Genomic DNA, 23,400 nt, shown 5'->3' on the forward strand with positions numbered 1-23,400 from the left:
TATGCTTAGACAAAAGAAATACTCCACTAAAATCACTATGAAAAAATCAGCAAGAAATGGGTATACAAACCCGAAAAAGGTCTCTGTCATAAGAGCACCTTTAAATAAAGTATATAAAAAAGAAATAGTCTTTCGACAGACTAGTTATCTTTCAGTATAAAAGAAGTCTCAATGTAAGATGGTTATAAAAACCTTAAAAAGGTCTCTGTAAAAAGAGCACCTTGAAAATTAATTAATGTAAAGTACAAAATCGTCTTTTTGCAGACAACTGGATATCTTTTAGTATAAAAGATATACCGTAATGTAAAATGGGTATAACAACCGCAAAAAAGGCCTCGGTCAGAAGAGCACCTGGAACAAAGAATGTAAAGAAGAAATAGTCTTTCGGCAGACTAGGTATCGTCTTTCGGCAGACGAGTAGGTATCTTTTTACATAAAACAAATACCTGACTATATAGTTATGATAACCGCAAAAAGGTATACAGTAAATAAACCTTGTACAACGTAAAAAGTCAAATGTCTTTCGGCAGACTGGGTAACTTTTCAGATAAAAGAAATACCCGACTATACTATGGTTGTGATAACCGCAATAAGGTCTCTAGCATAAGAGAACCTCGACAAAGAAATAGTCTTTCAGCAGACTAGGTATCGTCTTTCGGCAGACGACTGGGTATCTTTTCAGTATAAAAGAAATACCCCAACAAATAGTTATCACAACCAACTAGGCTCCTACCATAAGGAACCCGTGAGCAAGTCAAATAAAATGGTTATCATAATTGATAAGGTCCCTACCATAAGGAAACCGTAAGCAACGACATATTAACTGGTTATCATAACCAACAAGGCTCCTACCATAAGGAAACCGCAACTACACATGAAAAAGAACATGGAAAAAGGTATCTACTATCAGAGAACCCTAAACAAACAAAAAAACAGAAAAAGAAGAAGAAAATCCGGCTCGAAGGACCATTATGTTGCGTTCTGCACATACGATGACCTCAATATAACAATTGGGGTCATCCTGAAGGGGGAGAGAAGATATTTTGTTCAATCTAGAACTCGCTGGTTGCCCCCTTTCGGATTGGGTATGTATATTCAAATAAAGAAAAGAAATGAAACCAGTGGACTGTATAAAACTCTATTTTTAACAAGAGGTGAAATTAAATGTAAATACACATAACCCAATATACAACTATAAATAAGGAAGAATAAAAACTTAAAAGAAGAAGAATATATGTAGTACAAACTTACACACAAAAAGAGAACCATAAACAAAACAAAACTGTCGATTGTATATATACCACGTTATAGATAGAAATAATATACAAAAAATAAAAAATATGAATATATATGTCATATAAAAACAAATTATTAAACTCAATGCAAAAGTATACTCATAATACACATTATGAGTTAATATTAGGTAATAAAATACACAACACTGTGATATATATACAAAAAGAATAGTGAAATTATTATAATATGAAAAATATACAAATCTACATAAAGGTAATGAAATGTTCTCAATCAAGTTCAATCGCGATCGCGGCACAACAGATAAAAAGTTCGAAGCAAATATATCTATATACCAAGTAAACGTACTTGATATATGCAGCAACAAAATTATGGTGTATTGTAGCTTACCCCATAAATCACAGCACCAACCGCTGTTACCAACGACGTCTCTATCGACGTACACCAGGAACCACAAAATTTCTAATTTCAACTTTTCTACATCAAACCGACTTCCTCGGTCAAAGGACCGCTGGCAAGTGGGAAGGTACTCTTCTTAACCCAAACGCACACACATGTGTGTGGTTTGAGAGATAAAACTCGACTCTTCCTATTCTTATCTCAAATTTGTATCATTTTGCAGATGGCCCGTCTCGTAATATGTAGTTTTTAACACAGATGCACAATTGTACACGAAATCTTGATATACGGGGAGAATCAAAACTACCACAAAGTCTGTTAATGTTTAATAAATGTTTATTAACAGTTGCGAAACTGCAACACATTGGACGGTACGAATTTTCCCAATTCTTTAATTTGTTCCAGGCAACCTGCCAGAAAGACGATGTTTCAATCTATGTCCAACATTTAAATGCCGTCTATTTAGATTTTGAAATTAGATTTGAGGATATGTTGACAGTGGTAATGCCGCACTGATTATCAATTTATTTGGTTACATTGAAGAAACAGATGTTACATTATAAGAAAAATTGATTGGAATGAGCACTAACGAAGAACTTAAAGGTACGCTTTAGAAACAGATATCAACAATTCTGGCTTCAAAAGACACTTTTGGTGTCTTTATTTATTTTTATTTAAATTTAATTAAAAAATGTGTAAAAATGTGTCATTACTGGTAGAAATTTAAATCTTTAAAGTGAATAGCAGGGGGTCTACCTAAAATTGAAAAACATGACAAGGCGTCTACGAGAAAAAAAAGTTTGGGAACCTCTAGTTTAAAGTGTCCCGTGCGCACCTAAACATACCAATATCGAGAAATTTAATAAAGTAATTAAACTAGTAAGGGATGGTTTGTTCCTGGAAAACCCGCAATGGAATTGTTTTAAAAATACTTCTCGTTCACAATTCTGAAACCTATAATTATTATACCAAAGGTTTAATTTCCATTTGTAGCATTTTCCTAATTCCCCATTTATATTTTTATATTCATAAGCACATTTACACCAAAACAAGACCCTTCCCTCTGATCGTCCTATATTTTATTTAAATTTTAGTTTATTCAACAAAACCCACATCCCTTTTTTATAGAAATGCGAGAAAGTGAGTTTGGTAATATGACGGAAAAAGGGGATTTCGAATAAAACATGGCAAGCAGTAAAGCGAGTGAGCTTACCCTTTTAAGACAAGTAGCTGAATATTGTGCTACCCACAGGGGATATCCCATGTTTTATGCTCTCCCAATAAAAATTCTCCAGCAGGGCAAACCTTCAAATCGTCGAATATGTGTCAATGTCAGCACAAAATATATAGGTAGATACTTGACTGAAATTATATTTTAGATTGATGAGCTACGCAAGTTGGAAGTGTTTTTTTGTTATGTAGAATACATATACATGTTTTACTTCTAGTGAAAATCTTTATATGTTATAATAACAATTTGATAAATTGTATATGAGTTCTGTATTAAACTCAAAAAATATTAAAAAAAAATACTTAGATGGAAATGATAATATTCTAACCTAAAGTTATTAAGAAAAAATGCACCTCTATTATTATAAGGACAAGGAAATTTAAGGGAAGCTATAGGGCCATGTATAATGTCATAAAAGTAAGAAAAGGTATCGAGTTACGAGAGCAACATATAAAGGATTTGAAAATAACAATAATACCATATGTACACATCACAACATCTAAACAATCAATACACAGACAAACAACACAAGAGAGATAAAAAAAACTGCATCTATAGAATTCCTTGTAATGCAACAATTTTTATATGGGAGACATCTCAAGACCACTAAGTGTTAAAATAAAGGAGCACGAATTATACATCAAAAACAGAGAGAATTATATAAACATAAACAAGATAATTCCATTGGAATCCGCCGACCACAGTCCATCCGATGAGAGGGTATAAATAGGCCTGCACTTGTTTATAACAAGGATTCATTAATTAATAGTTCAGTTAATTGTATTAAGAGCGTGTATTTATATTTCGGCAAATAAGTATTTTGTATTATATTTTGAAAATAAAGTTTTTAAAAACAAAGTGTCTACGAAAATAAATTTAATTGGCGCAGTCAGTAGGATTCCTGAAGATTGAAGCAGTTTCCTGAAGGCGAATTATCAGAAAATTCCCAAGAAAAGCAAAATCAACCGTTGGTTTCCACCATTTGTCTGGAGAATCTACGTACCAGCATAAAAAAGTAAGTTACTGAGAAATTTTATATTCCTGTCTTACTTTCCTTTTACTGGTTATTCTTTTTATTAAGTATAGAATTTTGAGTTTAACTAAGTTTTTGCCGAACAAGAATATTTTTTTTTCTTATATATACTCTTGTTAGAGATTTCTAATTTTGAAATTCTTATTTTAGCAATTTTTAAGGTGTTCAATAGTAAATTCAAAGAATATTGTACCAAAAGGAAAACCCAGAAGACAAAAAATGGCTCAGAAACAGCAAGTCCCTTGTTTTCAGAGCTTAAGGAGGGAGGAATTATATAAACATAAACAAGATAATTCCATTGGAATCCGCCGACCACAGTCCATCCGATGAGAGGGTATAAATAGGCCTGCACTTGTTTATAACAAGGATTCATTAATTAATAGTTCAAATTAGTGAATCATTAATTCAAATAAGTATTTTGTATTATATTTTGAAAATAAAGTTTTTAAAAACAAAGTGTCTACGAAAATAAATTTAATTAAAGTCTATAGATCCCCAGATGTGCAAACATGCTTAAGACAATAAGCACATAGTACAATGGAAAGATGCGTCAATAATCATAAAAAAGCAGACTGAAAAAGATGAAAATCAAAGAAGAATCCCTCATTTTACTTAATGTATCAAACCCATTAACTGAATGTAGCAGACTCTGGTTACCAATACTAAATGAAGAAGACAGCAACAAGATTATACCAACATTAATGGATTATTGGAAGCAAACGTATAAAAAACGTAAAGTATAAAAAAGTGTAAATAATATACTGTTCTCAAAATTAATAATAATTTCCGGACTGGAGATCGATACGTCAAAACAAATATAAAATGTAATTTCTATTACAATTGATTGTGATTTAATCACATATAAATACAGCAATTAACGAATAATATAGTTTCCTCTTGGGCTATATAATGTTGAAAGATAAAAACATCTACAAATCCCATAAAGCTACCCACCGAATAATCTATTAAAGAATGTAGGAAAATTTTGATAAGAACTCATAAGTGATTGGAGCTTCGATGCAAATCCGAAAGATGATTTATTAAATCTGACTTTGGTCCTAGAAAGCATTGCTGTGTCTCAAGAGTATTGTGTAGATGGTTCTGCCATGAGGGCGACGATCTTACCACACGAAGGCTTCTGGTTAGGGTGTAAAGTCACTGGGGATATACAAATCTGTTAATACCCGTGTTGCATAAAAACTTTTACACTTCGTCTTATATTATACTTAATATATGCATATAAAAAATGCAGACTCAATTCGATTCTGAATATTTTCATTTTAGCTACGGTATGACAGATTTACAAAAGACCGCTTCCGGAAAAAAAATGTATAACAACACTATGACAGTCCGACTGAGATTCAAAAGGCAGTTCAGTTTGATAATTTACAAAAAAAAAACAGCACGTTTTAACGTGAGGTTTTAAGAATACTGTCAGACTGACTACGTAGATATGTTTCCTGATTAAAATTTTGTATCCAGATGATATGGATACTGTATATTACGCCACTTTTAATGTGTTCAATATTTCGTATTGTTTTTTTAAACTATTCTTCACAGTCCTGTCGGCTGTCGCATTTCTACTTATTTACCATTAGTTTTTTTTAAAGGTCTAAAATTTAGCTGGTGTCCAAACAGCAGATGTATATTGTAAGATCAGTTAGGTTGATCAGTAAATGTTTGGTTTCATAGAGAATATCAAGTATATTACAAATTTTATTAAGAAAATAATTGATCAAACAAAAAGTTAATAAAAGAATCAAAAATTACAAGTACTCAATTTAGCGAAAACACAATTAAAACAGAAATTAGGTAATAAAAAACAAATAAGCCGTTGCGGAGCGCCTGGCGCATGTGAAACATCGAAACAAACTATACAACTATACATACAAAATATATGCATGAAAGGATCATTTATACTTCTGTATTTGGCCTCAGGTTGGCGGATATCGGTACTCTTCAAACCATTTGTATAGTGCCGTTTTTGGCTTTTCGGAATATTGTAGTCTAGTCTCTGATATTACACAAATTCCGTATGAGAAGTAGTTCTCGTTCGCAATCTGAGGTTCTTAAACTTGCTTGATTAGTGGCATGTGCATTACATGGCACACGTAAGAGTCACTGTAAAAATAACATTTCAAATGCTTCAATGCGATTGACGCAATGACGATCTAACATTTAGAGACCACGTCTCTGTCCTATAAAGTACAATGCCTTTACAAAATACGTAGTCTAAGGGCAATTGAAAGATTGCGAACTAATGGGAAAGTTTTTAAGTTTGACAAATGTTGTTCTGTGTACTTAATTGATTCTTATTTTAACTTCTACATTGCATTTTGTTCACCGTGGTACCCAGATATTTAAGTCGTGATATCTACTCTACAGTATTTCCATAGACTGTCAAAATATTATTGATTATCGACTGTTGACTTATTGTCATAAATGCGATCTTAGTAGTGTTGATTTTAAGCCCAAAACCTTTACCAGTGGTGTCAATTCTACCTAACATATGCTGCAGATCCTCTACGGTTGGCGCTAGAATTGCCGTATCGTCATCATACCGTATATTTTCTATAGGAATTGTTCATTTTAATGTCTCTACTTTCTACTTCGAGCGCCATTTGGATTATCTTTTGAAGAGAAAAATGACCGCATCAATAAATCGTTTAAGCTCCATTTTAAAGCTCCTAGCAATAATAACTTAATACACCAGATGTACAGCAAGGATGCAAAGAAAGAAGATAGCTGCAAACAAGTGAAATTAGAAAATAAACTGGTTCCCTGTTAAGTTGGAAATGGACTAGTTTACCCTGCCATAACTTAACATCAAACTTGTCTTGAGTATTCTGACAAATTGAGCAGTTGAATAACAATTTTAAACTTAGATCACATAAGTATGCGATTGATCATTATTAATACTATCTACTTAACACATACCATCATAAAAATGAAAGGTTTAAGTTAAGTTTTTTTTTATTATACAGTAAATTCCCGGTGTATTTGTTTACTTACCTGTCAAAAGTGGTAATTTCTTTTTAACGAACGTTTTCTGTTAATAGGATAACCAAATTATAAACAAGCGTTGACACCGCAACTTTATTAGTTTATTACAATAAATGCAGATTCCTTATTCTAACATTTACTGGTCTAGAAATTGATTTTGTTCAATAGCAAACAGTTTAAAAAATAATTAATGACCAAAGAAATACATATAATTAAACTGATAGCAAGCAAGTAAACTGTCTTCGAAGGAATGCTATAACTTTAAAAGAACGACAAAGTGTTATCTATCAGTCAAGTGAAAATAAAAAAAAAAATAAAAAAGACAAGTATTTGGAAGAAATTTCAATAAGCATGTGAAATTGTATAATTTACTTATCTATGATACTGTGTTGAAGTGATATTCTATTCATATCTAAATTAAAAAAAAAATAGATATATTTACTGATGCTTCTACCTGTCATAATATTTGTATCTAGTCTTGGGCTTCTTTTGTAAAAGTTTATATTAATTCCAACAGTAGGATGCCAAGTTTTGACTGTTCTTTGTTTGGTTTGGACAGATACTTGTAACTAATTAGGGCATTTGGAAACTTTCAACATCTGCGGGATGTTATGTGGTTAAGGATGATTCCATATGCGTGAGAAATGTATAACTGGTAGAGAGTATCTTTTATAAATAGTACGTAATAAGAATGTTCATCTTAGTAATGCTTTTTATAATTGGTACCTTGGTACTTAACATAAACATAAAGATGTTTTGCACATGCAATAAAATATTTTCTCGGATACCAGAGACATATGTTCTACTAAAAGGAAAAATAAGAATACAATCTTAACAAATTAACGACTAAAACAACAGAACATAAAGAACAAATAAAAAAAAACGAATTTAAAAATACAACTGAATAGAAAATAAGTGTCAAGTACTGGAAATAGATCACAGTTTAGCTTTTCAAGTGGGACAACAATTCTACAACTTTAGAGAAAATTATTTGTATATATTACAACTTCGGGAAGTTTTTTGTAGAAGCTTTTGGCTTGAAATCAATAAAATAGTTTGCATTCTTTTAAGACTTCTTGGTGCAGAGTTAGCATTTTTTTGCCTTTTTCTATATATAAAAGTACAAAAATAAATTATTACAAGCAGTGTGTAAAATTTTTATATAGTTCAATTATTAGATTTTTAAGAATTGTGCAATCAAAGTAAGTGCAGAAGTAGCACAAATTTTAATACAAATATTCTTAAAGTTTGACATATACGTTTATTATCTTAATTTTCCACGACATGAATAAATCTCTTGCCCCTGTCTGCCAATCCAGATAGTGTTACCTCACAGGCAAATCTAAATGAGCACCAGATTAACTCAATATCTATTACTCAGAGCTAAATTCTTTAAATGATAAACTATTTTCAATGCTAAAAACATATTTAAGCAGATGCGTCGAAAACGAAATTTTAGGTCGGATCATCTATAGTAATATTGAGCATACAATAAATTATCTTAGCTCACATCTTGATTCTTGGGAACACCAATGGTCATGATTGGTTGACAAATAACATCAAATAAAGGGATGATAAAATCATAGATTTCCATTCCAAAAACCCGATGAGAACAAGTTATCCTTACTTGCCGGCGTATAGGATATACCAATTTCCTCATACTTACTTAATACCTAAATAAGTACAACTAATCTGTGAAATATCTCGGTGTATCCTTTTTGCTAAATAGGTATTTGGGGACAATCCAAAATATAAACCAACTAGAATGTGCCTTAACATGTCCCCCATAATATATTATTATATGGTGTCTACCGACACCGTTAGAAGGCTCTTTCAAAAATGTAATAATAAGAACATTGTCGTTAGTAGACCTATCTGTTAAACTTTATAATACATAAAAACATTCAGCATAAGCGACACTATGAACACTTTGTCCAAGAATTCTAACGAAGTTCTCTGGGTACAGGTAAATTTTCAAATCTTGAGTCAACACTAACGATTATTAGCAAGTGCAAGACACGGACTTACAGTCTAAATAATTTGTTATTGTAACAGAAAAAGGTTACCAATTTGGAAGTTTTCAAGTTACTTCCTGGACCTAGTTAGAAGAAGCTGATAATTAAATTGATACATTTGCAAATAAATAGGTAAATACTTAGCTAAATAATAAAGCTAAAGTGATTGACACAATCTGAAACGAATTCCATCCAGAACAAGGATGTATACTGTCTCCATAATTATTTAATATATATGGGGAGCATATTATGAGAAGAGCGCTTGAAGGATAGGAAAGGGCATCTCAATAAATGGCCGAAAAATAAACAAACTAAGCTTTCCAGACGACACAGCCCTTCTTGCAAATAGGTTAGAAGAGTTAATTGATCTCATAGTACTGGTTGAAGACTAAAGTCAAATATTGACTACATAACAATTATCCATAAATAACTACGATTGACCGGTTTGAGGCTGTGAGTTCATATTTATCTCTGGGATCATTGATCACAAACACAGGGTCACTACCGGAAGAAATAAAACGTAGATGTTACCTAGCAAAAGTCGCCGTAGGAAAGATGGCCAAAATACGGAAGGACTCTCAAATCTTACGAAATCTAAACATGAGGTTGATCAACTGCTTAACATTCCCAATACTGACATACGGATGTGAATCTTGAAAGTGGAAAGAAGAAAAATAGACGACACTGAAATGTTCTGTTGGAGAAGAATGTTACGAATTCCGTGGACCGACTACGCGACAAATATTTCAATTTTAAATGAGGTCAGCAAATAGCTATCTATTATAGCAAAATCCATCTCCAGTAATTAAAATACTTTAGACATATTATGAGAGCGGACACAGAAAACATGGAAAGACTTATTATCCAAGGAAAGGTAGAAGGCCAAAGATTACGAGCAAGATCCCCAATTAGATGGATCGATCAAATTCCAGGAATATGTAAAAGACCTATGCATGAGTTAAAAGAAATGACCAGAGACAGAGATGTTTGGAGACGGAAGTTAGTCAATGTCCAGCATATTCTAATGGAAACTGTGTTATAATAAATGATAAAATTAAGACTAAAATTATTAGGTCATATTAAATTTTATAGACCAATTATTAGAAATATTTGTTTTTCAATTATTTCAATTATTATTATTGTTCAAGACTCACAAACCGTACTAAATTGGTTCCAAATATTTTTTATATAGCTTTGGAGATTGAACTTAAGATATTATATAAAAAATTAGATTTTACAAACTGCGAGGCAACAACTAAAAACGTCCTTCAGATAACAAAAAATCAATTTGGGACGTATATATTTCAGTAAGTATATTGAAATAAATGTTGAATCTAAATAAAATATACAAAATAATCTATAACTTCTCTACCTATAAAATATAAGGACAGTTATGATATAAATCAGTAAATTAAGATTATGATCAGAAATTAAGCCAAGTGGAGCGAGAAGTTCAAATTTACCAAAAATTACGAAATATGGAGATCTAGTGATTAAAAAATATAATATGTTGAAAATAGAATATCTGCAAAACTATAGAACAATTAATCTACTATATCAGGTATTAACAGATTATTATAAAGAGACCGATTACTATCAACAAAATGAAGCTATATTAAACTTCGACCAAGCAGATAATTTAAAAAACATTTCAGTTTAATAGGAATACAATTTAGTGCAATACTTAGTGTATCAGTAATTACGAAAAATAATAAAAAAAACGTAAGAATAACATCTGGATATATGCCTGGCATTTGTGTACCACGAGTATAACAAAGCATTCCATTTCCTAGAAGCATGGGCAATATTAAATATGGCAAACTATTTATAGAGAAGCTACAATAAAATTATAATTAAACTACTTAGACTGCAGAGATCTAGAACAGAGATAGGTGAAAAGTATCGAAGGAAGCATATGACGAAATAAGCTGCATGACGAAAAATTCTTCATAGAGGGATTCTTAATAGAGAAAGTATTTCATTTTACATGATCATGCAAAAAAACAAGTAAGAAAGAACGTTATTAAAGAAATTGTACCAACATTGGCTGAAGATTCAGCCCTAAAAAACAACAAGGAATTATTCCGTAAATGCAATTAAAATATACTTTGTACATTATGAGAACTAAACAGAATAGTTAGTTTTAGTGAAAACCCATCGAAAAGAACAAAGCAAACAAAAGTAGAATGGATAGCGGAGAAAATCCAGATGAAAGACAACTTTGGAAAGAAAGTAATAGACTGAAAACTCTTTTGAATAAACTAAGTACGGTCAAAAAAGCAGGGATTCAAGCCAAATAGAATGATATCAATTTTAGAATTGATGGACAAAAATATTGTACGAAATAAAGAATATAGTTGGAAATAAATGAAAATAATGTACAAATAGAGAAGTGAACAACCAATAAGATGGTTGTTCACTGTAAGATTTAATAAGATTTAAGTTTGATGACATGTATTTATATTTTTTACATTTGTTTATAAGATATTATATTTTTCGAAAATCTAATTACTTAGAACATACTTTTGAGAATAGAAAATCTTTGAATTCTTGAACCCTTGGACAAATATCAGTCATAGGGATTAGTTTTATTAAAAACGGTAGAGTCAATGCTGAATTGACACAACTGGGATAAGAAAGATTACAATACTTATGTGTAAGCAACGACTTGCTGAGCAAAAAATCAACTTTAAGTTCTAGTTCTGTTGCATTATTATGGCTGCAACAGTACAAATATACTTATGAATTATATTACGAAATTGGGATTACTTGTTAGGTGTTGGAGGCATTAATGAACAATTTTCTGCTATTGAGGAACGAGCATGCATGCGATCGTTAAAGGAGGCACATATATTTTTCAGGAGTTTAAGAAGTACATAAATGCAAACTCCGGTCTGGATTTTGAATTTTTAATCAAAACTACCCTAGGAATAGTGTGGTTTTTCTTTAATGCATTGTAAATAAAGACATGCTTATTCTTCGTAGACTTTGCATGCAATCGGATTAATTTGATGTGCTCTATATGAAAGTAAGGTAGCTTCGTACTGGAGCAACTAATAAAAAATAGTTTCTTCCATGAAATCTGAAATATTTGAAGGTTCATCATGGTTCTTGATTTTGCATTTCTTACAGATCTCTGTCCCATGAGGAAATTTAATGTTAAGATACAACGAAAAATAAATTTATTGACGATATTCGTGACGGCTTTAAAAGTTTAAAACACTCTGTGTTATTTTGTCAAACAGTTAGTTAAATATGACTTTATATTATCGAATGTTGTGAAGAAAGAAAAGTTATGAAGATAACTCAAGGAAAGTTATCCTCAATACACTTTTAAAAGTAACTACGTCTGACTTTGGACCAAAAGATGATAAATTATTATGAAGACAGTAGCAGCTTGATACCCTGCATAAAAATATTTTACTATATTTTTCGTAAATAAAAAAATGTGGTCCATGAAAATTTTTCCCCTTAGTTTTTGGACCACTTCTAAAAAAAGCCCATCACTGGCTTAGACAAATCAGGGGTCTAAAAGACGAACATATGAAATGAAACAATAAGGAATCACCCTATTGAATACAAAATAGTGATAATCTCAAGAAATGTTATAAAGTGGTTTAAACACAGAAGTGCATCTAATGTTTTCTAACCGATTTTGACATTGTGTATGTACATAATTTATGTTAGGTTAAAGATCGTCTTGGAGTGGAAGGATTATTGAAACCTTCAAGAAAATTGGTCTATTTGGAGAAAAGTTAGAAAACTTTGGACATTTATACGTTGTAAATAAATAAATTATATTGCAAATTCGTGTTTAATTGGATGTTCAAGAGATTACCCGCATAACACAATGGCGAAAACCCAAACAATAAAAATCGTCTAAAACATGGCAGACACTAAAACAATGATGAACGAACTTACCCTTTCAAGACAAGTGGCTCTGCATTGAGCTACCCTCAAAGGACTTCCCACATCCTGTGACGCTCCAATAAAATTGCTGGTAGGAGAGGTGAGTGCTACTAAACATATCACCAACCGTTCGAAAATTGCCATTGTCAGCAAAATAAAAATAACACAAAAGAAATTAAAATTTGTCCGCGACACAAAATAAAAATCACAACACAATTCACAAAAATAACCTAAAAACACAGAACTTCGAAAGACGGATGAAAATAGTGTGGGTTTCGCGTAATTGGAAGTGCGGTTTTTAGAGCATCGACATACGTCCTCACTCCGTGCTGCTCTAAACCAAACTGAGTAATTTTGTGAAGACGACAGATACGATGGCTTGATGAAATCGGGCTCGCTCGGGTACTAACGGAAACGCCGCTGTTGGGGGTTAGCGAAGGGGTTACAACAAATGAAAAGGTAATTGTCTCTGATTGGGCAATGCTTTTGTTACTTTTTTCTTGCCCTAAATAATTTCTAACGTAAATTGTACCCTTCCAAATAAGGAAAAAAGCCAAAACACATTATTTGCGGCTTAACAATTATAGAACAGGATAATCTTGTACTTAGTAGGTAGTTAAGTGTTAAAATACCTATATTTATTAACTGTTATTTTGCTAAATATAGGAAATATTATTATCTAGTTAACATGTTTAGAAGGGAAGACTTATGTTAGACGTTGTCACTATATCTCTGACATTTTAAATGTATTAATTTCCAAAACTATGCTTTGTAAATAGATATTTCCAGGTTTTATTTTATAATTAGTCAGCACTGGTAAAAATTAATATTGTATATTTCATTTGTGTCTTGACAGAAAGAAAATGGTATTTTGAATATGTCAATTCACTTAAAGAAGTTTAAGGTAAGAAATATAGTTATTGCCCGCATCATCATTATCTTTACCTTTATCCCTTTATTCTAAATCTATAAATATATTGATGTCTGTATCTTACCTTTAGAGACAGCAAATTGTAGAAAAATAAATTAAAACTAGGTGTAAAATCTCAAAATTATTAAATCATATTATCAGTGTTTTGCGATTTTGTTTGTCCTCGATGTTAGAAAGTATTCTGTTCGTCTAAACATTTTTCATATACATATGTTCTTTGCATGTTGAATATTTTATTAAAACTCAGTTTTGTTTTTTTAACAAAAAATGAAAATAAAACCAAACAAAACACTTAGACATTATGTATAAAAAAAGTTGAAAAAATGCTTTCTGATAGAAATGTAAGTACCTATTTCTTTTTGTTGCGTTACATAAATATAAAACGATGACTGTTTCCGACACGCGCATAATTGTCCATGCTCGAAACATGGAAACTCTATTTATTGAAATTCTCAATTATAAATACGGGTTCCGCTTTTGTTATAGTGTGGAGAATGGAGTTCAAATTCTCTTCGATTCCAGTCACTTTCCTCTATTAGTGTCCATGTTGACTATCTGATGCTATGTGTAAAAATTTTGTGACCTTTTGTATAAATCTCTCTGAAGGGTTGCTTTGAGGATGACGAATACTCACAAATATCGTATCAATCCCTCTTTGATTCAATAATTGTCCTTTGAATATATCATATCAAAAATAAGTGCCATTGTCTAACAGTAAGTTTCTGGGTGTTCCTACTTCTCCTATAAATTGATCAATTTTTCTATTTCGGTACCTTTTGTTGTTCAGCAGCAATATAATTTTATGTTTTTTGAAAATAGGTCCACCATTACCAAAATAGGTTTCTTCCTTTGTGTTATTTGGATTAGGTCACTGTGCATTTTCGCATGTTCTCGTGGCAGCTTTTGATAAGTTATAGTCTTATTTACTAATTAATTTTTAGAGCCAAGACAAAATGATGATGATGAAGTCAAACCTTCCTGCTTTTGGTGAATATTTTTTTATAATTGTGCCTGCCAGTTCGTTGGTTATAACATATAGTTCTCTTCTTTCAAATTTTTTAATATAAATATCAATAGCATCTGTTCGTAATATAAAAGGCATTATGTAAACGGGATGGTAGACTTTGACTCCACTTGCCAATTCCTCATATATTCCTCCTCTAAACAAATAAAAGCAATTTCTTGTTCCTCGCCCCATTTCCATTTTATATTTTTCATTAATAGACTGATCAATGCTTATTCCTTTTGATTGATATCCAGGATGAGTTTCTTGAAATAATTTATCATTAGAATTAATCCCCACAACATTTTTAAATTTGTTGGCCGGGGTAGTCCTTAATGACCAGTACTCAATAATCCGGGGTAGTCCTTAATATTCCGATCCAGTTTAAATTCTAAATACATGACTTCATGTTAAAAAAATTTACATTTTTCTCTATTTAATTTTAAACTGGCTATATTCAAAGCTTTTAGTATAATTTTAATATGTTATAGATGGCTCTCCATATATCCAATTCCATATATTCCAATATAACGTACTACAAATTCGTCATGTTTATTTAAAAAGTTATGTAAAGCACGAACTAAAACTGCACATGCACTCTGTTAACCAAAAGGTACTAAGATCCACAAGAAAACTAAATTCCTGTAGTTAGCTGTAGACCATGTATGAGAACAATTTTTATTTTAAAAAATTCCTTTATGATGTTTTTATTTCCTTATAAATTCCTTTATAAAATACCTTTTATAAAGGAATTTGTTTAAATAAAAACTTTTCAAAAGGTACTACTTACTCTAAATCGATAAACTAGCCCGTCGCATCGATGGAAAATAGCCAAAAACTATGCTTCAAATCGATTTTAGAAAAGATATGTGATCCCATTATTCTCTTTTTTTAACGATAACAATTGGAGATATATACTGAGAATTGCATATTTCTATTATTTTATCGTTTACAATTTTATCAATTTCTCTATACAGATCACGACATCGTTTTATTGACCATAGAACACAATGGCAATCGCTGTGACATGTTACACGTTTTCACCTCTATATTCATTTCACAGTAGGTACAAATTGTCGTAATTGTCACATTGACATTAAAAATTTCAAACGAAGTTCTGAAAGAATATGTAAATAAAATAAGATTTTTTTTTATTGTTTCTCTCTCCAGTTGCCGACAAGAATGTAGCTTCGACCAATTTTTAAATAATTTTAAACTGTTTGTCCTTGTTTAGTGTAGTGTTTGTACAGTTTATGTTTAATGTTATGTTTATTACATTCTGCACTTGTTGGATAGCTCAAAATTGACGAAATGCCCCTGATGATGCTTTAGATAGCGAAAGTACTTGGGCAAGATTAAATTAAGAAAAGTGTGCTCGATATCTGCCTTTCATTTTACCAAAGTTTAATTAATAGGATGCCTATTACGTTGTATACCGTCCAAGCAAAAGTGCAACTTGTAACATGGTACTTTCAGGGTCATTCGATACGCGAAGTAATTGATTTATTTATTGTTGCCTTCGAAAATAGACCACCACCAAATGTTACAACAGTTAAAAATACCATTAAATATTTTCAAACTTCGGGATGTGTAAACAGTTGTAAAAAGTGCCATGAAGGTAATGAACCACGTGTTAGACCTGTCGATAAGGAACGTCAAAACAAGGATATTGATATTTGTGCTTTTCTGGAAGCTAGTGAACCTTGCAATAGTGTACAAATTGCTAGGGAAGTTAACGTGAATGCTCGAACTGTCCAGCGAGTTCTCAAAAGGAATGGGTATCACTGTTTCAAGATACAATCAACACAAGAACTGTTTCCGGAAGATAACTTTAGGCGGATGGAGTATTGTGAAATTATGTTATATAAACAGAATGAAAATGTACACTTTTTAAAAAACATTTTATTTTTTGGCAAATCTTCATTTTCATTACATAAAAAAAACACAATCCATCCGTTGCAAGATATTATTCTCCGAAAAATAAGCACCTCAATGTTGCCGTGCGAACGCAGCATCCGCAAAAGTTAAATGTTTGTACTAGAATGTTAGGCGACCATATATTTACAACTTTAACATAATGAGATCATTCTAGCAGTTCGACGCCTTCCCGTTAATTTTCAGGAGGTTTATTTACAACATGATGGGTGTTCGGCTCACAACTCTAGAGCAACTATTGACTTCCTCAATCAAACGTTCCCTGATCGACTGATAAGTACACGTGGTACAATTAAATGGCCCGCTAGATCCTGTGACTTAGCGCCTAACGATTTCTTTTTTTGGGGTTTTCTCAAAGAAAACATTTATAGGCATCAATTTGCAAGTGCGACAAACCTAGTCGAATTAAGGGCAAAAATACTTCATTTCTCTGCAAGCATTATACCAGCCCTATTCTAAAATATGAGGAGAAATCTGTATGACAGATTTGGTTACTGTTTAGCACAAGGAGGTGGAATATTTTTGAGTCCTAATTCATTAATCTGCTTTCCTAATTTTTATTTTTTGTTAGGTACATTTTAGGAAGTTTTTAGGTTCTTAATTAGGTAGTATCTTTTATGTTTAAGTTTGAAAGAATTTTATTGTTTTTTTTTTATTTAAAAGTACAAACGATTTTTATTCTGACTCTTTTTCTTCTTTCTGGACTTATTGTTATAAGCTTTGTCCATAAAATTTGTACAATTTTCAGTGACAATAAAGCATATTAATTATTTACTTACTCATTTATTTGTATTACTATTAAGGCTAAAAAATAACCAAAAAATTAGTTTTAGAGCATTATAATAAATATACTCTAGAGATAGGATTGCAATAAATCTTAATTCCTATGGTCAACAAAACAATGTCGTTATCTGTATACACTTTGTCTATACTTATATGGAATGGGATAAGTTTTAGCACAAAAGTTAGATATATTTTTCATTTTCAAAGTATTTTCATATTTACTGGCTACCCGATTCTCTTCATTGATTTATTCTTGGTAATTTGACAATAGCTTTTTTATTTCTTCGTCAATTCCTTCCCCAAATCAGGCTGATCTATCAGCTATCAGACTAATCTCACACATTTATTTCATAATAATTATCTACTATATCATCAAAATATGTACTTCTTCTATCTTTTCACTAACATATTTGCTTTTAAATTTCTTTGCTTCTTCCAAATTCTCCTGTTAGAAATTTTTTAAATTAATCGTTCCTCTTTGTGATATTTTCCTCCTTCAAATTCTTTTAAGTTCACTGTTTTCGGTGTAACCCAGGTATTTCTGCTAAAATGTCCCCTGTGTATCTCATTTTCAATAATTCGAAACCTTTTTTTCGTGTCAATCTTGTCCTATGCCACATTCCCCTCTTTTTCCATTTTCTGTATCTTTACTAGGGTAACTTCTACTATCTCTGCCAATTTGCATATATTTTCAGCAAACTTTATGTTGTAGGTTGTAGCCTTTTTATCATCCAATTCGTCCGCTCCGACAACCATGTCATATTTCATATTTTTAATTACAACAAAATGCATAAAATAGTAATTGTTTTCAAATTTAACTTTGACTTCTATGCCCTGATTAATAACCATTAATTTCTTATTATTAGCACCCACACAGGTAACTCTTGGAATTTTATATATAAACTGATTTAAATTTAATTCATTTATTAAACGTTTATTTATTAACAAAATTTCTGATCCTGCATCAATAAGTATCTGTGGCTTTTTGCCCTTAAAAAAACCATCAACCAAAATTAATTCAATCTTTGATGTTCTACTTTATTTTCCGTTAATTTGATAAATTCGCGTAAGTGACAAAAAATTTCGGGGTTGCTTTGATTTTTATTTAGTGGGGGGCCGTCGTGAAAAGACGAAACGTATGACCTGTTTTCTATTGATATACCATTTCGGATCTCTTCTTCCTCTTTATTGCGTTCCGTTGTTATATGGTTTAACTCTCCTCTTTGTGGCCTATTGTTTCCAAAGCCATTTCTGTTACTATGGTATTGTCCGCTTCTATTATTGTTATAATAATTTTCCGCGTCTTCCATTTCCTGCTGATGGGTTGGGATTGAATCTGTTACCATTTTCTATTTTGTCCCTGCTTGTCCCTGAATTTATTACGTCCAGAATTATTACTAAATTAACCTTGTGATTTATTAAACTGGTTGTTATTTTGGAATCTATTCCTATGTTGTGTTGTTCAAATCCTGTTTAGATTTTTTTTCTCTTTTCTTTTTTTTTTCTACATGCTTTACATACTTGTAGAACTTATCATAGTCTATCTATGTAATAGTTTTGTAGCGTTACAAGATCTTCCATGGTATCATCAAAATGACGCGCTAGCAAATTCACCAACTAATCTTGCGAATAATTGTATTCTAAATGTTGTGCATTGTTTTAAAGTTGTAAAGCGTCGGTGTAAAGTTCGGAAACTCCTGTCCTCTTGTCTTTCCTTGGTCCCCATTCCAATAACCTCTTTGTCCATCGCTCATCCATCATTCTAGCTATGTGTCCTCTTAGTCTAACTATCCTGTCGATGACGTCAGTCACCTTGGTTCTTCTCCTGACCTATTTGATTTTTATTTTGTCTCGCAGAGTTGTTCGTAACATGGATCGCTTCATTCTTCTCTATGTGACTCTTGATTTGGTAGCCAAGGCATTTGCTAAAGTAAGTGTTTCTGCTCAGTATGTCAACACGGAGGACGCATTGATCAAATACTTTTCTCTTCAGGCATGTGGGCAGCTCACTTTTAAAAGTTTCGTTCAGTTTTCCATATGCTGCCCACCCAAGACAGATTCTTCTCTTCAGTTTATGGGTCTGATTATTTCTGCCAATCATAATTTCATGTACTATGTATTTATATTTATCTACGAGTTCTACTTTTTGCCCAACAATACAGGATCTTATTATTGTTAGAATTATCTTATATACTAAAACGCTGAGCCCTTTTCTTGTCCACCACTTTACTCAAAAACCATATTAGATAATTAAAATATTTTTTACGGAATATTATTAGTATTACGTATGAGATTGTCAAGATATACTTTTGGTATAAAAATTCACTTCCGGTTTTGAGATGACCGGAAGTTAAAATTTACTTTAAGTTTTAGACCCCACAATGTATATATGGATCGAAAGGTCTCGTCGAGGCGAATCTAAATATGTACTTCCGGTTGCGATCTGACACCGGATTCGTGATCAGCATGCAAAATTAACTGCTAAATGATATCCATGTCGACATTTGATGAACTAAAAATTGCATTCCGGTTTTGAGGTCGACTTCCAGTTTCGTTTTTATTAGTCAAATCAATAGAGAATTCAACGTAGAGTTCAAAAATGTAAGTTCACGAAATTATCATTTATAGTTTTTGAATTATTGATAAAAATATTTTTACTTTCGGTCATTGTATATATTGTATATTTTTCTCGAAAAATTTCATTTAAAAAACTCGATGTCGAGTTGGTCCGCTAGTTAACGCTAAAACATCTTTATTAAAACAAAGTAAAATCCAAAATTAACGTAAGTATACAGTTCAGTTTTTAAAATCCAGAAAAAATTGCAAGTATGCTCCTGTTTTTTTGTTTGTTTCAAAAATACAAAACCTAAAAATATAAAAACTTTTTTACAAACTAATAGCACAAATTATTTGTACGACGCTGCGTAATTCCTAAGGGCCAACCATAAACCTAACGTGAGATATTCGTCCGTACTCATTGCTACTTTAAATATTGCTATTATTACTTCTTTAACTCGTAATTAATACGTCGAAATTTAATAAAGACTAACATAATGTTCCATCACCGCAGTTTGTTATATATAAAACAGACACTCGAGAACAATCTGTAACATAATTTTGAATTCTTTTGTGATCAACTTCAGAAGCTGTCGCGATCGACTCTTTGGGCACCGCTGCTTTAGACATATAATGTGTTAAATTGCTTCGAGTGTAAAACTTCAATAGGTTTTTTTTTACAAAAATATTAGAAACACAAATAATTTTTCATTAAAAAACTTTGCAGTTCAGATTTCTTAGTATTTGGTATTTTAGTGAGCTGTCGGGATTGATAGGAAGTTTTATCAAGCACTACTACACCAATTGGCTCCAAGTTTGGGATCAGTGAGTTTTCAAACCAATCTTCAAAAATATCAGCTTCCATACCCTTATCATAGTGAACATTACAATCCTCTATTTTCTCCTCACATAATTTTGAAAGCGTTCAGAACAAATTCCAATAATTTGGGTTTATTTATTATTTAGAATTTTACACTTAGCTCAACACCAATTGTATAATAATTATTCATCTATTGGTATGAAATATATTATAGATTCATCCGTAAAATAGTTTCGAAACACAATTCAGATAACTGCCTTAATCTGAGCCTTCTATAAATTGCAAGGCATAGCCAGACGTTGATAAAGATGTTAATAGAGACATTTCATTTTATTCGGATCTACTCTGTATGAGTACAAGAAACCAATTCGCTAACGATTTCTGCTTAGTTGAGGAGACATGTCGTAGAATGCAAATTTTAGATTCCCATGTCTCTATTAACATCTTCATCAACGTCTGGCTATGCCTTGCAATTTATAGAAGGCTCAGATTAAGGCAATTATTTGAATTGTGTTTCGAAACTATTTTACGGATTTAATATCAGATGTCGCTATTGCGTCCGTTTCGAAGCCATTTTATTGTTGCTTCTTAAATACAGGAAAGATCTATTTTTCACGTTGAGAACGCCTATGAATAACTGTTCTAATGAGCTTTATTAAAGCGAAATACGTATAAACAGATACATAGACGATTTGTACGTGAAATGGAATCTTTACTGTCTTTTTCATTTCATATTATAGATTCATTTTTCATTAAAAAAATTTCTTTATGAGTCTTATTAGGCAGCGTGTATTAGATTCGCGTGAAGTAACTACGTATTATCAAATTTGCAATACCTTATAATACGATTTTATTAATTCCAAATTTTTGAGATGTGATTTATCATCTAATTTTTTCATATATCCAATCATTTGTATTATAATCTTCCAACTACTTTCGTGATTCAATCACTAATAAAGATTTGTATAATATCACTTCTTATTCTGTACATAGGGTAAGTCCGAGAGAGTTGGACCACATTTCTTTGGACGCTCACTAAAATTATATTTGTCAACTTATTAACATTATTATTTAAGCGTTTGGTAAAGAATTTAGTTTTATACCCTTAAGAGTTTACTTTCTAATTGAATATTATTAATAAAGGCTACATTGCATTTTTTCCAAAACTTTGCATGGTCTATCTCACCCAGACGCGTCTGAGTGGGATGGACCAGTAGCTAGGGAGAGATGGACCAGGGGTAAAAAGTAGGATCGATGACTACAAATCAAGTATAAAGTAAAAAATATGTATATTTTACATAATAATAAATGTTACAATATCCAAATAAAAAAACAAACAATTCTATTCTCTTGCTTTCTTGACCACAATCTTCCTATTAATGGGAAACTTCCCTTTTTGTGGCATTATTTTCCTGGTACCACAAAAGTCACATTTTACTTCAAATCTAGAGCAACCTTCATGAAACTACCGAGAACACTGTACACACTTTACCCAGTCTTCTTTTTTTATAATTTCACTGTAAGCCTCTCCACATCCCACACATTCATCTTCATCCCATTCTTTTACTGATATACCGTCATCTTGGATTAAATCTGCAGAATCATAGCTTTCTGAGTCTGAACTTTCAAACTGTGTCACTTTGCCAGATGGTTCCTTTTTTGGCTTGAGAAACTTTTTTTTTATTCAATTTTTTTTCTCAGTTGATCTGTTTCTTTTTCTTTTTTTGTTTATCTTTCATTGCTTGCTCAACTGCCTTCCTTTTTAGAACAGCAATGTTCTGAGCTGAATTTCATACTTTGGAAACAGTCGTCAAACATCTCTTAATGGTTAATTTCTACGTGAGAGACGGGACGGGTGATATATGTTCTAGAAGTTTAGAAGGTGTCATTTTTGACGGTGTAAGGCTACTAGAAGTACTGGGGATACTAGCAAGAGAAATTTAGTTCTTGGTACTGCACAGGAGACAGAAGAATCAACAGAGTCACTTGTTGGCACACTAGTTACAGCATTGACGTGTTGGCCGATAAGTTCTGCATTGGAGGCAACAGGATCAACCTCGTCGGTTGGTGCACTAGCGAGAGTGTGCGCCAATACTTGGACAATGGGGACTACACCGGAGGAATCGGGCTCTAGGTAGGCGTAGGCTTGTATTACAGACATATCTAGACGTACTATGCCACAAGCTTGAAATCCACTCACATCGTTTTGTACACCTGCAGCTTTGGTCCATGCAGAGTTGGGGAGTTTTCCAAACTGCAGACGATTGATCTTTCTGGACGGATTGTTTGTAATGAAATAATTACAAGCACTATAAAAGTAGGACTTAAGTGATTTGAAAAAGGATCGGTCCAAAGGTTGTAGCCAGTGCGAAGTATGGGGTGGAATGCTCATCAAAATGATTCCTTCTTGCTCCGTGTACACTGGGACTTCCAAGAAACTAATGTGTGAAGTGTGACCATCAAGTAAAAAAAGTACTTTCCCGGTTGGTTTTCTAGGTTGGAAATGACTTTTTAACCACTGCAGAAAA

At 32.0% G+C, this 23,400-nt stretch overlaps 1 protein-coding gene across 3 annotated transcripts in view; it reads right to left on the reverse strand.

Annotated features, from left to right (window-relative positions):
- The window catches only part of LOC140452879 (uncharacterized), a 560,593-nt gene extending 547,415 nt beyond the window's left edge, over nucleotides 1-13,178 (reverse strand). For all 3 annotated transcript variants that reach the window (XM_072547230.1, XM_072547219.1, XM_072547224.1), the window contains exon 1: nucleotides 12,857-13,178. In XM_072547230.1, the coding sequence (XP_072403331.1) occupies nucleotides 12,857-12,988 (132 nt within the window). In that variant the 5' untranslated portion in view covers nucleotides 12,989-13,178. The remainder of the gene's footprint in view (nucleotides 1-12,856) is intronic.
- Nucleotides 13,179-23,400: the final 10,222 nt, after the last annotated feature.

This window comes from Diabrotica undecimpunctata, chromosome 1 (assembly GCF_040954645.1).
Source record: "Diabrotica undecimpunctata isolate CICGRU chromosome 1, icDiaUnde3, whole genome shotgun sequence".
In the NCBI taxonomy this organism is placed as follows: Eukaryota; Metazoa; Arthropoda; class Insecta; order Coleoptera; family Chrysomelidae; genus Diabrotica; species Diabrotica undecimpunctata.